Source organism: Dryas octopetala, chromosome 8 (assembly GCF_963921425.1).
Source record: "Dryas octopetala chromosome 8, drDryOcto1.1, whole genome shotgun sequence".
Taxonomy (NCBI): domain Eukaryota; kingdom Viridiplantae; phylum Streptophyta; class Magnoliopsida; order Rosales; family Rosaceae; genus Dryas; species Dryas octopetala.
The window spans coordinates 18,870,635-18,888,281 of NC_141373.1; the positions used below are offsets into that span (position 1 = coordinate 18,870,635).

A 17,647-nucleotide genomic window follows, 5' to 3' on the forward strand; every position below is an offset into this window, starting at 1 on the left:
GATTCTACCTTCGAACCCAAGGCGATCCTGTGGGGTCCAACACCGGTAAGGTGTTAGCCCACTAACCTCAAACATTCTTATGACCTTTATAGAGATGTCAATTTAAGTGTGAAATCCTACCGAAAATTCGGCAGCATCTCCCCTGTAAATTGAACAATCCCACTTGTTCATAAAACGAATAACTCTTCTAATTCAGAAATCAACCCCAACTGATGGAAAATATGGATATGTTTAGCCATTCCAAACCAAACTGAGGAAAAAGAATTAAGACCCTAGAGAAAAACCCTAGCTGCCACAAAAAAAAAAAACTCTTTCTTCTCCTCAACCTATCCATGGGGGAGGGGTGGCCCTTGTGTTCTCACATATTGCTCCCCCCTCACCCCTCTCTTATTTGTTTTTCTTTTCATTTTTCTGTGTTTTTATTTTTGTCCTTTGGGATACTCTCTTCCCAATAAGTGATAGCGTTTCCATCTCTCCTTGCGAGAGTTTCTCCACCTCTCTTCGTGAGAGTTTTTCCGATTTGGTTTGTTTTGTGTTTTGATGCTTTCAGGTTTTCTTTGGCGCTCATCACAAGGTGTTAGGAAGTCACTATTTTCGTCGGTACCGGTCATGTTTTCACCGGTTACTACTGCCCGATCCGCCACTTTGCGCTATTGTCAACCTCGACTTAGAGATGTTGGTAGGATCGTGAACCCAAACGCGACTAGTTCGCTAATTCCTACGGTGCTTATCTGGCTCCGTTTGGTGGCTATAGTATCTGTTCGATGCCGATGCCGATGTTATAAGATCTTGGATTTTCTGTGGGCTTTTCTGCTCCATTTTTGTGGGTTTTTGTTTTCTTGTAAGCCTTTTGGCTCATATTTTGTATTATCTCTGCTTTTTTGGCTGTTTTAATGCAATGATATGCTTTATTCTAAAAGAAAAATTCAGAAATCAACCCTAACCACAATCCAATTAGGGTCTCAGACCCATACCAAGTAGTATCAATCTAATCAAAGCATATCTAATAAAATTTACAAACACTTCTCATTATAACAATTACAAGGAGAAACTTGATCCCATGATACTAACAGGTGGGAATGGAATACTTGGATGTCTCGACGTGGTGCGGTTCGACCTCAACGATCTCTTATACCTGAGGGAAAACGTTAAAAACAAAAATGTGAGACTAATCTCAGTGAGTGGACAAAAATAAAATTTAAAACAAATCCTTTGAAAACCATTTTATAAAATTGCTTATTTCCTTTTAGCTCATTTCTTTGAAAGCCCCCAGTTTTAAAACTCATTTCACAATCCATTTTCCAATCAGCTCAAATCTGTATATTTTCCCAATGCATAGGAAACCTCATAAGTATAAGATGTGCAGAGATCTCGAAAGAATGAAATGCATTAAAAATGAATAAAACCTCATATTCATTTTCTAAATAAATCATTCAGTATAAACTGATATTTCAACCATTGATACTGAAGCCCAGGGGAAAACTGGCCATATACTTAGAAAATAAGCTCGCCACATCTCGTGCATATGCACGAGCATGCAGATAATCTCGCCACTTCTCATGTAGAGTGTTCTCGATGCACGGGTAGACAGGTATGCTCGCCACTTCTCGTGCAGAGTGATCGCGATGCACAGGCATGCATGGAGGAGGGTTGGTGCTACGTGGAGAAGAGAAAGGGAAGGAGGTGGTCGGGTGAGGGAAGGGAAGGGAGGGATGTGGTTGAGAGGGGAGGGGAGGGGCTGGGTGTGTGGTTTTTTTTGTCTAAGTTAATAGGGGTGTGTTGTGGTGAGAAATTTTGTAAAATAAATAAAATAGGGGTATTAGGGTAATTGGAGGAGTGTGTTAAAGAGAAATTTTCAATTTTAGAAGAGAATAGGAGGTGTGTAGGAGACAATTTTTCAATTAAAAAAAAAAAAAGGTGTGCAAATAGTAGCACTAAAAAAAAAAGGCCTTAGAGTTGATTGGGGTTTGGGGCCTTTGGGCAATTAGAAAGATAGAAAAAAAGGTTTGGGCTTTGGTTTGGCTCTTTTAGGGTTTCGTTTAGTTGTTTTTAAACCCTAAACCCTAATACATTTTTATATAAAAAATAATTAAAAATGCCCTAAAGGGCCTAAACCCTAATATCTTATAGCATCCTAAAGAATATAGAGTATATAGGGTTTAGTGCATAGATTATAGAGTATAAAGAGTATTAGAATATATAGAGTATATAAGGTTTAGTATTAGGGTTAGTGTATAGATTATAGAGTATAAAGAATATACTAATTTCATTTATTCATTATACTAATTTTATTTAACAGTATTTGTCATCACAGCGCATTATATTAATCTTATATCACATGAAACCTACTATATAATTTGGTTTCTTCAATATTTTTTTCATCGATGTAGTAGATAATATATTAAATAAATATATGATAAAGTTTTATTCAAAATTTTCGTCTTTTTTGTCTAATTTTGTCGAACTTGAAATTTTAATCGAAATTTCCTCAAAACTGAAATTTTACTCTTTGGTTATAATATCAGTATGCTATTAAAAAGTATTTAAATTAGTTGGTATCTATCAAATTAGGGCTATTTAAAAAAAGTTAATAAAACATTTCAAAATTACAAATAGTTCAATGAACATTTTCTAAATCCCAAAATAGTCACTATTGACTAAAATGAATTAAATGAAATTATGCATTATATAAAAGATGACATAACAAATACTAGAAATTACAGCTACTGACATTACCATGAAAATTTCGAAAAATTACAAAAAGGTCAAAACTAACCAGAAGTTGACATGTGTCCAAACTAAAGATAACAAACTAACTGAATTATTAAAATAAAGCAATGAGTTGGGGCAAAAAGGTAAAACGAACTCAAAGAAAAATCAGTAATGGGCTAGGGCCCGTAGGGCTATTGATCAAAACATAATTTATAAAATTATATAATCGATTAAAATGGAATAGAAAATTTGGTATTGACATTTTTGTAATTTTGAAATGTTTTATTAACTTATTGTAATTATCTAATTAAATTATGTGTTTTAATTAATTTTTTAATACTCTAAATTCCTAAAACTAAAAAAAAATAACTCTAACAAACTAAAACTTCAAATATAGCAGATGATTCAAACCCAAGACCCATAGAGATGCAATGCCCTATCCGTTGGACCACCTACCTCCTTACTTAGAGTTTTTTGTCTCAATAAATGCCCTATCCGCTGGACCACCTGCCTCCTTACTTAGAGTTTTTTGTCCCAATAATTATAGTTATACTAAAACTAGCAGATAAACTGATTAATATATTTTAAGATGTTAGGTTATTCTCAACTTATCAAAATCAATTTCTATTCTTCTTTAATTCTTTTCCTCACGCAGCTACAGGTAGGTCCTCTCTCTGTCTCTTTGTCTCTCTCTGTCCCTGTCTCTGTCTCTGTCTCTCTCTCTCTGTCTCTCGTACTTCCTCTTTTCTCTCTACATATGGTTGAGGAATCAACCTGTTTGTGGATAAATCCACGAGAGTTCAGCAACCAATCATGAACTTCCACGTGGCATTATGAATCTTATCTGGCATTTTGACTTTTCAACCACTAGCTTGATCAATCATGTCTCTCTTGGTGCGCCAGATCTGATCGGAGGTGCCATCTTTAGTCCGAACCGAACTCAATTCTTGAGAATTGTTCGCTCTCGCTCGAAAGCTCATCTTCGCTCATTTCAGTTCGGCTCGGCCATTCTGACGCTATTCAACCAATCCGATCTCTCAAAAATGTGTTTTATACGGATTCTTAAATTCCAAATATCCAGCTCGGCTCAGATTATCTACAAACTCGCTGAGCATATTTTCAGTCATGTGATAATTCAGAGAAATTCTGTGATTAGTTCAGCTTGGATCCGCCATCCAAACGCTATACTAAAAGGTCAGAATTAGGATGAACTGCCATGCTTGAATATCTATGATGGGACGTGCAATAAAGTCTGACATCTTAGACCCCAGTCATGACTCTTGGAAATAGCCTACTATGACTTACCATGCCTGTATTCAGCATTGAATGCATAAGTGTTTGATAGCTGTGCACGGTACTGTTCTGAACCCTAGACGTGGCTTTTTTTCCAACGTTCATCTATCTTCATGCAAGTAAACTTCTTTTGCCTATATAAACCCACTTATATGCGCAAAGATAGAGTTCACAATCTATTCACAAAAGACCACACAAATACACATAATCAGCTGAGAATAACCTAGAAATTCTTACCTTGTTCTTCATTATTCTCTCAAGTTCAATATTTGTTCTTGCTTGTTATTCCTTGTTCTTATTCAAACACCATCTAAGACACATCACTGACTTCATCATCGGAACATATTAGACTCGTACCACACCAGTCCATGTTACTTTGATCTTTGTTCATACATGAAGGGTTCATCAAGAACAATCAGCAATCCAACAAATTCAATCCATTACAGATTAACGGCTTAATCAATATCCAGCTCATCTCTTTGAAAACATTACTGTAGAACCCATGAAAAGTGAAGACGTTACTGCAGAGTTTGCCTTCAATAATCCCTCCTCCAGGAACCAACCCATAGTTACATTTCTCAGGAGGACATCAATCCAAAGTTGCACAAACAAAATCATCATCAATCTTCCCAATGGCTTCTTTACTATTACTGCGAACAGTCCCTTCAATAATCCCTCCCCTGAGTACTACATGCAACAACAACCACAAATTTTAAGTCCAGAGCGCCACCAAATGGAATTTACCATTAAGCTCCTTTATGAGCAATACAAGTGAAATGGTAACAGTTTATAGCGATTAGCGGCGGCTCAAGCCAAGGCAATTAATACTAAACGAGCGTTTTATAAAAAATAATTTTTTTAATTAATCATTTATTTTTTTCAGACAAATGTGGCGAAACCAAAATCTCGCTGTAGCCTCTTTAGGGTCTCTCACTCTCTCAGTCCTACTCTGTCGCGCCACCTTCTCCCAATTCCCAAATCATCCGAAACCTTTCATCCTTTCTTGAGCCATCATCTTCTTCTTCAATTTCTTGCAATATTTTTGTTAAGGGTTTGCTCTTTGGGCCGTTGGATTTTTTGGGTTCGCGATTTCATCACCAGGGTAACAAGTCTTTCACAATTTTTCAGGGTTTATTCTCTTCTTCGAATTGTAAATATATATTTTTTTGTGTGTGTGCTTATTTTGGCGAATTCCTATTGGGTCTTGGACCGTTTGGCGTGCTTTTCTTTCTGGGTTCTCTATTTTTTGCACTGTTTTTCTTGCTTTTGGACTTCATGGCATGCTTGGATAGCTTTGGGTATTGGCCTCTGATGGGTTTTTTCTCTTTGTGTTTTATTTCAGACCAAAGTGATTTTTTCGGACACACACCCATCAGCACATCGTTCCATAGCTGACCGTTTACGAATACAACGTGAGTTTTAACTATTGTTATGTTTGTTTCACTAAAAAGGCATCTTTAGAAATCAGTTTGTTTAATTTTCTTGTTGTTTCTTAAAGGCTGATTTGATGGCTGGTGTTCGGGAAATAACAGCTGCTGAATTCTTACAAGTAAGTAATTTCTGTTATCCTTGTTTGGTTACTAAGAAATTGTAGCATTATATTTTCCGTATTATTTCTGCTTGTTTGATTGTAATTTTGTATAAGTCCCCAGCTACTATAGACTTTGTGATTTAGTCAAACGCAATTGTGTTATTTATTTACTTTTTTTTTTTTCTCACTTTCATTACAGGGTACCCATAGGCAGAGCCTCTTTTTGCATAGAAATTCTCTTAAGCGAAGAAGCCATACGCTTTGGGGCGCACTTCATGGTCGCAGTTCAGCACTGGGTTGTGCTCATAGGAGAGGTGTTTCGTTGAGGTGTCGTGCTCAAGAAAAGCCTAGAGCTGTTGTTTCTGACGGTGTGAGCAGCTCAGTAGATGAGAAATCAAGCTTGGTTGAGAAGCCTGCTTTGGAAGTTATTCATTTTTATCGTGTCCCCCTGATTCAGGAGAGTGCAACATCTGAGCTTCTCAAGACAGTTCAGACAAAAATTTCTAATCAGATAGTTGGTTTGAAAACTGAGCAATGTTTCAACATTGGGCTTGATTTGCGGCTTTCGAGTGAAAAGCTCATGGTTCTTAAGTGGCTTCTCCAGGAGACCTATGAGCCTGAAAATTTGGGGGCCGAGAGCTTTCTTGAAAAGAAAAGGCAGGAAGGACTGAATACAGTTATTGTTGAGGTTGGGCCTCGGTTGTCATTTACAACAGCATGGTCTTCTAATGCTGTCTCAATTTGTCGAGCTTGTGGCCTGACAGAGGTGACTCGTTTGGAACGGTCAAGGAGGTACTTGTTGTTTAGTAAGGGCATGTTGCCAGATCATCAAATTCATGAGTTTGCTTCTATGGTTCATGATCGGATGACTGAGTGTGTTTATACCCAAAAGCTCACTTCCTTTGAAACAAGTGTGGTTGCGGAAGAAGTTCGTCATGTACTTGTCATGGAGAGAGGTCGGAAGGCATTGGAGGAGATTAATCAGGAAATGGGTTTAGCATTTGATGAGCAAGATCTCCAATACTACACTAGGCTATTCCGGGAAGAAATCAAGCGGAATCCAACAACGGTTGAACTTTTTGATATTGCACAATCCAACAGCGAGCATAGCAGGCACTGGTTTTTTACTGGTAAAATTTCTATAGATGGACAACCTATGGATAGAACTTTAATGCAAATTGTGAAAAGCACTCTGCAGGCAAACCCAAACAATTCTGTCATTGGGTTCAAGGATAACTCAAGTGCAATCAAGGGCTTTCTTGTGAAACAAATGCGACCAGTGCAGCCAGGTTCAACATGTCCGTTGAACATAGCTACTCATGACCTTGATATTTTATTTACTGCTGAGACCCATAATTTCCCATGTGCTGTAGCACCTTACCCTGGTGCAGAGACAGGTGCGGGAGGTCGAATTAGGGATACCCATGCAACTGGGAGGGGGTCTTTTGTTGTAGCAGCTACAGCTGGTTATTGTGTCGGGAATCTCAATATGGAGGGATCTTATGCACCTTGGGAAGATTCATCTTTTGCGTATCCGTCGAATTTGGCTTCACCTTTGCAGATCCTCATAGATGCTAGTAATGGGGCATCAGACTATGGGAACAAATTTGGTGAGCCCTTGATTCAGGGCTACACTAGAACTTTTGGAATGAGACTTCCAAGTGGGGACAGACGGGAATGGTTGAAACCAATCATGTTTAGTGCAGGCATCGGGCAAATTGATCACACCCATATATCAAAAGGAGAGCCTGACATTGGAATGTTGGTTGTAAAGATTGGAGGCCCTGCATATCGTATTGGAATGGGTGGTGGGGCTGCATCGAGCATGGTTAGTGGTCAGAATGATGCAGAGCTTGATTTTAATGCTGTACAGCGTGGAGATGCTGAGATGGCACAAAAACTGTATCGTGTGGTTCGTGCCTGCATTGAGATGGGGGAGAATAACCCAATCATTAGCATTCATGATCAGGGAGCTGGTGGAAACTGCAATGTTGTTAAGGAAATTATATACCCTAAGGGTGGTCAGATTGATATCCGGGCAATTGTAGTTGGCGATCACACAATGTCTGTCTTGGAGATATGGGGTGCAGAATATCAGGAGCAAGATGCAATCTTGGTGAATCCTGAAAGCCACGACCTTTTGCAATCAATATGTGAAAGAGAAAGGGTTTCTATGGCTGTTATTGGAACAATAAATGGTGAGGGGCGTGTTGTTTTAATTGATAGCTTAGCTATTCAAAGATGTCAGTCAAGTGGACTCCCTCCCCCTTCCCCACCAGTCAATTTGGAGCTTGAGAAAGTACTTGGTGATATGCCACAAAAAAATTTTGAATTCCACCGGATGGCTGATGCACGAGAACCACTTGATATTGCTCCTGGGATTACGGTGATGGATTCGCTTAAGAGGGTATTGAGACTTCCATCCATCTGTTCAAAACGCTTCTTGACATCAAAAGTAGATAGGTGTGTTACAGGTCTTGTAGCACAGCAGCAAACTGTTGGGCCCCTGCAAATTCCTCTCTCTGATGTTGCAGTAATAGCTCAGACTTTTACTGATTTGACTGGAGGTGCATGTGCCATTGGGGAGCAGCCAATCAAAGGTTTGTTGAATCCAAAAGCAATGGCGAGATTGGCTGTTGGTGAAGCACTCACAAATCTTGTTTGGGCAAAGGTCACTTCTCTATCTGATGTTAAAGCAAGTGGGAATTGGATGTACGCGGCCAAGCTTGATGGGGAAGGAGCAGCTATGTATGATGCTGCTACAGCTCTTTCGGATGCTATGATTAAACTTGGTATTGCTATTGATGGGGGGAAGGACAGTCTTTCCATGGCAGCCCATGTTGCAGGTGAGGTTATGTATATTTTGCTTGTAGTTGATATCTTGTCCACTTATATGTACATGTTGTGATTGAATAAAATTTTGTTTCTTTTATAAAAATGCTGCAGGTGAGGTTGTTAAGGCTCCTGGAAATCTTGTAATCAGTGTTTATTGCACTTGTCCTGACATAACAAAAACAGTAACCCCCGATTTGAAGCTTGGAGATGATGGCGTGCTGCTTCACATTGACTTGGCAAAGGGAAAGCGGCGGTTAGGTGGGTCTGCTCTTGCTCAGGTTTTTGACCAAATTGGCAACGAGTGTCCTGACCTTGAGGATGTTCCTTATCTTAAGCAAGTTTTTGAGGGAGTTCAGGCCCTTCTTGATGATGAATTGATCAGTGCTGGTCATGATATCAGTGATGGTGGACTACTGGTTTGTGCCCTCGAAATGGCATTTTCTGGGAATTGTGGCATTACCTTGGAATTGACTTCACATGGGAAGAGCCTCTTTCAAACACTTTTTTCTGAAGAACTTGGTCTTATTATAGAGGTCAGCAAGAAAAACTTGGATCTGGTGATGGGGAAGCTTAGCAGTGAAAGTATTTCTGCTGAGATCATTGGACAAGTGACTGCCACCCCCTCAATAGAGTTAAAGGTTGATGGGGTAACTCATTTGAATGAGAGTACTTCTTTCCTAAGGGACTTGTGGGAGGAAACTAGTTTTCAGCTGGAGAAGTTCCAAAGATTGGCTTCTTGTGTGGATCTAGAGAAAGAAGGGTTGAAAGATCGCCATGAGCCTTCATGGGAATTGTCTTTCACTCCTTCTTTCACAGGTGAAAAGTATATGAACATAGCCTGCAAACCGAAAGTGGCTATAATTCGAGAAGAAGGCAGCAATGGGGACAGAGAAATGGCTGCAGCATTTTATGCGTCTGGTTTTGAACCATGGGATGTTACAATGTCAGACCTTCTTAATGGAGCCATATCACTGCATGAGTTTCGTGGAGTTGTGTTTGTTGGAGGTTTTAGCTATGCTGATGTGCTTGATTCTGCGAAAGGTTGGTCTGCTTCAATTCGATTTAATCAGCCCCTTCTAAATCAATTTCAGGAGTTTTATAAGCGGCCAGACACTTTTAGTCTTGGAGTTTGCAATGGGTGTCAGCTTATGGCTCTTTTGGGGTGGGTCCCGGGTCCTCAGGTTGGGGGTGTGCATGGTGGTGGTGGGGATCCTTCACAACCGAGGTTCATTCACAATGAGTCGGGACGGTTTGAATGCCGATTCACCAGTGTGACAATAAAAGACTCACCGGCTATGATGTTTAGAGGAATGGAGGGCAGTACATTGGGTGTGTGGGCTGCCCACGGTGAGGGAAGGGCATATTTCCCTGATGACGGTGTTCTTGATCGTGTGCTTCATTCAAAGTTGGCACCTGTACGATATTGTGATGATGATGGTAATGAGACAGAACATTACCCTTTCAACCTCAATGGCTCTCCTTTGGGGGTTGCTGCAATTTGTTCTCCTGATGGGAGGCATCTTGCCATGATGCCTCATCCAGAGCGTTGCTTCCTAATGTGGCAATTCCCATGGTATCCTAAGAAATGGAATGTGGACAAGAAAGGCCCTAGTCCATGGTTGCGGATGTTCCAGAATGCCAGAGAGTGGTGTTCTTGAGAACTTTTGTGTTCTTTTTTGTACAAAGATGGTTAGTGTTTCAGTGTTCTTCATGAGAGTTCTGCTTTATTGCATTCTGAAACAGTACTTATTGCTTTACTTATAGAGTATGCTTAGTGGCTGTGGAAACATGCATTTGAATTTTCACCTTTGTATAAGGCTTTATGGTTTTGTTTTAATTTTATTTTTTCGCCTTTTCTGAAAATTTGATGTGAACTTTGGGTGCATGCCTAGCTTATTCATGAATTCATAACCATTAAATTAACTTTTATCATGATGATAATTTCAGGGAATTTTGAATTATCCACTAGCTATTTTGTTCTTCCTGGAGTATTCAGAGACGAGCCCTTTTTGCACGTCAGCATTCAGCCCCTTGTTGCTCATTATTGTGGCTATTTCAGGTTGGGCCCTGCCTAAGGACGCGTGCATCTGGTATTTCTCACCTTTTTGATTGTAGGACACTATTAGTTTAATACAAGCTTTGTTGGTTAAATTAGGGAGTCAAATGGCAGTTCTTGTTGTATTGAACCCTATATAACTGCTGATAAAGCACCAACAGATTTATCAGCAGTATAGGTACTTTGCGTACTTAATTGACTTCAGATTTCTACCAATTAAAACTATTTGCTTGCTCAGAGAAAATGTTAAAGGATTCCAAATTCCTGCGGGGTCTTATTGGTGAACAAATGGAGCATACATATGGTGATAATAGATATTATGATTAAAGGACTGAATATTTCTGCTTTGGTTTCTGTCATTTTGGAGATAATTAGACCATTACTGATAAAACATCTCCCACTATCCTTGAGAGTGGCTTTTATTGTTTAAAGTACAATGGTTGTTGTTGAACCAAATTACATAGTGAAACGACCTCTTATGCTCAAAGGAAATGTAAATAATTAAATTAACTTAAGATTACAAAATTTGCACCAGAACTATTAACTTGAGTTTAAATAAGTAATGTAACCATGTAAACCAACCTCCTGCATACAGAATTGATTTCACTGTTTTGTCCTGCCAATCAAATTTAATGTCTTATTTTTCAAGTGAAAAAAAAAACCTTAAATAGAGTTGAATTTTTCTGGATTAAAACAAGTATTTCTCTTTTGCTTGAAATATGCAGACATCTGAGATTAGTGTGATCAGCATGTGAAACAAAGTATTATAACACTTTAATTATTGTACAGACCTTTAGATTGCACTTTATTGAACCACCTTGTGAATTTTAGGCACTGATTATATCATGTGTATAGACTTTCTCCGTGCTGCATTTGTCATCCTTGCTGAGAGGTTCAAGGGGAACAGGAGTGAAACAGTAGGAATTATGTGGCCTCTCATATATTTCAGTTTTTTTTTTTTTTTCTTTCTTTCTTCTGATAAATCTGTTGGTAATTTTTTAGCTCTTAATGTTTGTGTTAATTGTGTTGGTTGATTTCATTTTGGAGATGGTTATAGAAATATAATGCAGAAAAATAAAAAAGAAATGGTTGTAGGACAGGATCTAAGTTGCTTTCTTGTTTCTGTAGCAAATATATTACAAATAAAAATTTAAATCTGAAGCAGTTTCTTCTTGATATAGCTGTTTTATTATGCAATTGATTAATTGATACAGAGTCGATTAACTGTGATTTTTTAGAAGTTGATTCCCTAGCGCTTATAGGAACAGTAATTAATTCATAGCTTGATTGAGTAGATTGCAAAGAAAGCGGTGTAATCCAAATCTTATCTCTTGTTAACTTGTTTTGCATATAATCTTATCAGTTCGTGATGCTTTTGCAAGAAATTGTTGCTTGGACGAATTTTACAAGTTTAAGAAATATTATTTAATATTTGCTTACTTTTACCTGTTTCTTATTTTATGGCTTTGGATGAACTTTGTAATGATTGCCATTTTTTTGGCAGTTTAGAGACACTTGGCTATTGGATTTTGGATGCTTGCTTTTGAGGAGAACTAACGGATCATGGAGCCTTATGTTTGTTACTATAGGACGAAAGTACAACTGTTATATAAGGATAAAAACGTGGCTGAGACATTGTTCTTATGGAGCCTTTTGTTTGTTACATTTATATGTTACTCAAGTCCTAGATCACACCTCATAGGGCTTCTTTTAAAATTAGACATGTTTTTATATTTAATGTTTACCTTAAATTGCTTAAAAGTTTCTGAGTGTTCTTTTTTTGGACTGAGATATTTTGATTTGTGGTTTAAATTAGTGAATTGCCATAGAATTGAAATCTTTATATTTGAGGTATGATGAGTTTGTTTAGAAATAGGGCTTGTTCTAGTGTTATGCATATTAGAGTGAGATGGACAATTAGAATATGAATTTGGAAACAAAAAAAAGAAGAAGAAGATGTGTGTAAGTTTATAAGCGTGTGTAAGTTTATAAGCATGTGTCCGAACTTTGTTCGGCTGAGCAGAGCTGAACAAATGTGATATATTTTGTTGATGACCCTGGTTTGCCCTTCTATTCGAATTATCTTTGTGAATTTGTTGGAAATTTATTTGTAGGAAAGGTAGAACCATCAAACACTGGGGTTGATGGACTCAACCAGCTTGCTTAATTGCTTTTGGATGTTACATTGATCTGTTATGGATAGTTGGGAACTCAAGTTGGTTAAGCTATATTTATTATGATGATGATTGATTCTATTTTTTGGATCCTGAGAATAGAATTCCATGCAGGCTGCCATCAATTATGTGCACCTATTCATAGAATCTAGGGTTATCATTTGAATTAGTTCTAGATTCATATGTTAATGAGAGCTTTAATCGTTTGGTGAAAAGGATTTGAATCATGCGTGTATGTGGTGTATATGGATGCATGCGTGTGCTTTACTTGTTTGTTACATGGAGTTTTTTTTCCTATATTATATCAATACAGATGATGATGATGGATCAGAATATGTTGCATCATCTGCAACAGCAGGAAGTGAGGAGTCAAATCATCATCTGCTGACTACACCAAATGGTGATGTATAGCTTTCAGATGATAGTTCTTGGTATAGTGATGATGCTGGTGATTTGTTTGCTTTTTGTGAATGCTTCAACTTTCAGTAAAAAACTTGCACTTGTAATTACATTATGATTATTTATTCATTTTAACCATTGACATATCTTACTTGATTCTAATTCTGAAAAGACTGTCTATTGATGCTATTTATTTCAAAGGAAACTGTAGGTTCCTGGCAATGTCTTATTCAGTCAGTAAATATGCAGTGCAAACCAAGGAGTAAAATTTCGGTTTCGAGGAAATTTGACGGAAATTTTCGCGGAAATTTCGATTAAAATTTCGATTTCGATAAAATTAGACAAAAACGTCGAAAATTGCTATCAAAATATGGAAATTTTGAATGAAACTTGACCATATGTTTATTTAACATATTATCTACTACATTGATAAAAAATATTGAAGAAATCAAATAATATAGTAGATTTCATGTGATATGTGATGAATATAATGTGCGCCGGAGACAATACTGTTAAAAAAATACTTCACTAATTAATAATTACATAATAAAATTACACGAATAAATCACTAATGTGGCAACGAAAAGTAGCAAGCTTGCTCAAAGGGACTTGAAAATGGTCTTCGATAGTTAAATTAAGCCGAATTGGGTTAAAATAGAACCAATCCGATAGCAGCAGCGGTGACAACTGTTTACTTAAAATTTCAATCTTACAAATTATCAAAATTGGAAAACCATTAAGAAAATGAAACTTCATGATAAGGGGATAAATTTCTTTTTCATAATTTATGTTTATAACTAAACGAAACACAAAAATGACCAGATCAAACCCCAAATAAAATCTCAAACCTTTTTTTTTTTCTTTCCAATTGTCTAAAGACTCCAAATCTCAATCTACCTTAAAAAAAAAAAAATAATTCTTTCATTTTTTCTCTTCTTTTTTTTTCTTTCCTTTTCTTTTTTTTTTTTCTTTTCTCTTCTTTTTTTTTTCTTTTTTTTTTTTCCTTTTCCTTTCTTTTCTCTTCTTTTCTTTTTCTCCCTTTTCCTCTTCTTCCCCCGTGCCCTTCCTCTTCTTTTTTTTTTTTTTCCTTTTCCTTTCTTTTCTCTTCTTTTCTTTTTCTCCCTTTTCCTCTTCTTCCCCCGTGCCCTTCCTGTTTTTTTCTTTTCTTTTCCTCTTCTTCCCCCACTGGTCTTCCCTTCCTTCAGTCCTTCCCCAGCCACCAGATCTGCGCCCTCCTCCCGCGCCGCCCGCACCGCCCGCGCCTGCTGCTTGCCTCCTCCCTCCTTCCCCAGCCAGTCTAGCGCTGCTCGCCTCATCCCTCCTTCCTTAGCCAGCCTCGCGCCGCTCGCTCACCTTGCACAGATCCACCGTCCGCGCCCATCGCTCGCCTCCTCCCTCCTTGCCCAGCCAGCCTCGCGCCTCCTCACTCGCCCAGAACCCGCGACTCGAAAATTTCGGCGAAATTTCGGCGAAATTTTTCGAAATTTTTCGAAATTAATTTGGTATAGTGTTAAAATTTTCATACCCTTAAAAAACGAAATTTTACTCCTTGGTGCAAACAAAACATATTTCCCACACGTGCGAATATTTAATTATAAGTTCTATTGAAAAGAATGTATATTTATTTGAAAGAGAAAATTACAGATTTACTCCACTTATTTTATATCTAGTTCAATTTTAGTTCACAATCGTTTTTAAGTTCTGTTTTGTTCCATTAATTGATCCACTTGTTCAATAAAGGTTCAGATTTGTTTTTTCAAATTTAGTTTGCCTTTTACCCTATTAAATTTGACTCAAATTCAGCAAACATATATTTGTTTAAAAGTTACGCATCTCTTCTTTACAACCATATAAAGATCATTCAAATTGGAGTTCAAAAACTCAAGATAATTGACCCCAAAGTAGGGTACTCGAAACTGTCAATTTTTCAAATTTCACTCAATCTTAATTTTCTTAGATTCTAATACTCCAAATTGGTTCCTATGACTAAGAAATGATGAAATCTAACTTATACTTCAATTATAATTGAAGAAAATACAACCAAAAGTATTTAAAGTTACAAATCTGGACCTTTATTGAATAAGTGAACAATTAGTGTACCAAAACATAACTTAAAAAAATTCGTTGACCAAAATTGAACTAGGTATAAAATAAGTTGACCAAATTTGTAATTTCCTCTTATTTGAAAATATGATAAAATTTTTACCAAAAAAAATATGGAAATAATAAATAATTGAGGTTATAAATAAATTAATAAATATTTTCAAAATTTCAAATTAAATCAATGTAGCTTTTCATAATTTGTTTTTAATTACCATTGACTAAAAAAAAAAGAAGATAAATTATAATAGACTAATAAATATACATTAGTATGCATATTTAGAATTACATTTGGTTTGTGTTTATTGCTGTATAGAAAAACGACTTAGGGTTAGTTCTTGAGTTTTGGATTACTTAAACCCTAAGCCATAGGCTACATAACTCTAATTCTAAATTCTAAACCTTATTTGTAAATTATAAATCTCATTTATATACACTAAACTCTATTGCTATACTATAAGCTAAGTCAAGGGTAATGTCATAATTGTATGTCTATGAGTAATAAAAAAAACATAATGGGTAAATTGATATTTTCCAATGCATCAAAATATATGACATCAACAATTGGAATGAGCATTAATCATTATGGAATAAAATTCACATTGACTATTATGTAATATTAAAATATTTTATTAATTTAAATGTAATTTATAATAAAGAATTTTGGTGCATTTATTTCATATTATATACTTTAGAGATGCATGTATTTCTCTATACGCTAGAATTTCTTAATACACATTATACACATACTTATTAACAATGGCCAATCAACACATGTTAGCCTACCATTTATTAGTACACTAGTGCAGTTGTGCTATAAATTGATGGTGATGCCGCTATTGATGTATAGTGAATCCGAATTGCGGGGATGGTGTGTGTTTTAGTTACTGAGGTTTTGGCTATTCAAGCTGGCTTGCAATGTGCTTTGGATGTCAGCTTCTTTCCTCTTAGGGCATGTTTATTAAATTGGAATCGGAATGAGCATGAATCAAAATAAGTATAAATCAGAATTAATATGAATTAGAATCGGCATAAACATGTTTATTAAATTGGAATCGGAATGAGTATGAATCATAATAAGCATGAATCATAATACGTATAAATCGGAATCAGTATGAATCAGAATCGGCATGAAACAGAATCAACAATTCTCATTAACATGTTTACCAACTATTAAGAATCAGAATGAAAATAAAATTGATTCTCATAAACGTGTTTACAAATTGGCAGGAGTCGGAATCAAAACCAGTTTGATAACTAAAATACCCTCATACAAAATTAATAATATTTATGTCAACGATTAAATAATCACAATTTTTTTAAGTGAAAAAAATTTCATTTTACTAAAAATAAATCCTATCACAATATTTTGAAAAAAATTAATTTTTATACTTTTAATTATAAGTTATAGTATTTTAGAAATATTGATGTGGTGTAAAAAGAAAAACTATATTTCCTATAGGTTTTTTTTTTTTTTTTTAAAACCCAGATCTAGAACCCCATGAACAAGCCGGCCTAATTGCAAAAAACCGGTACCAAGCCGGTCCTCCATGGTGCCACTCCACTTGCCTGCGTCGCTGCCAAGCTTCCCTGCCGAGCCCAGCTGCCCTTCGCACTAGGACTGGGCATCAACCTGTCCGACCCCGACCTGCCCGCCTGCTCACTAACGGGCCGGTTTCGGCCCAGCGCCTCCACTGACCGTCTAAGCAGACCCACCCGACTCCACTTCTTCTTCCCTCATACCCAGAACCCTGCCCATCTCAACTCCATCCTCCCTCTCGACCTCCCCATCAACTCCACCCTCCTTACGACGTGTGACCAAGACGACACTCCCCATCAACTCCACCCTCCCTCTCATGAATGTTGGAGTAGTTTCGAAGTGGGTGACATGAATTTATTCCTTAAAATAAACTTGGGAATTTCCTCCCTTAAAATTTTATAATTGCAATCACATCTGACCATTTTTTTCATGATCTAAAAGTAACCAAAATGAGAGTGACAAAACAAAAAGTAAAGACTTGACTAAAATAAAAAGTAAAAAATGGAGAAAGAAAACGCGTGCTACTGGTAGTCCTCCATTCACTCTGGAATTTTTTTAACTTTATGCGTGATTGGCAAAGTTTGGCTTAAGGGGGAAGCTTTTAATATCATTTGATTCATTACTGGAGTATAATGCTTAGTCTTTAATTGTTCCTACTGAAAGCAACTCTATATAGAAATGGTTCAAAATCGAATGCGATCTGAAACTTTAATTCAAGGTCAAAGTGCACTTTTGGTCCTTATATTTTAACAAAAATTTCACTTTGGTCTCGTTTTTTCAATTTTCTCGTTCTTTCAATTTTAGAAATTTCAGTCTAGTATTTTCATTAAGTTTGCACTTGAGTTCAAATAATTAATTAGGTTTAAATTGTTGGCAGAATTATGACGTAACAGATATTTTATACATTTTAAATGACTTATAAGTGGAATTCATTTAACCGGGTGACGTTGTCCAATCACATTTAGACACATGTCTTTTTTTTCTTAATTATTTAAGTTTTTGTCCTT

General features: G+C 36.7%; 1 protein-coding gene across 2 annotated transcripts; it reads left to right on the forward strand.

The window, feature by feature from the left end:
- The first annotated feature begins 4,910 nt into the window (after nucleotides 1-4,910).
- LOC147277788 (putative phosphoribosylformylglycinamidine synthase, chloroplastic/mitochondrial) lies at nucleotides 4,911-12,281 on the forward strand. Of its 2 annotated transcripts, none has more exons than XM_086253907.1 (7): nucleotides 4,911-5,107; nucleotides 5,348-5,417; nucleotides 5,504-5,554; nucleotides 5,736-8,382; nucleotides 8,483-10,060; nucleotides 10,319-10,461; nucleotides 11,932-12,281. In XM_086253907.1, exons 3-5 carry the CDS (start codon nucleotides 5,513-5,515, stop codon nucleotides 10,027-10,029), a joined length of 4,236 nt encoding a protein of 1,411 aa, XP_086110033.1. In that variant the 5' UTR covers nucleotides 4,911-5,107; nucleotides 5,348-5,417; nucleotides 5,504-5,512; the 3' UTR covers nucleotides 10,030-10,060; nucleotides 10,319-10,461; nucleotides 11,932-12,281. The 2 variants fall into 2 exon arrangements, with proteins under 2 accessions (XP_086110033.1, XP_086110034.1); XM_086253908.1 differs by having other exon boundaries at nucleotides 11,937-12,281.
- Nucleotides 12,282-17,647: the final 5,366 nt, after the last annotated feature.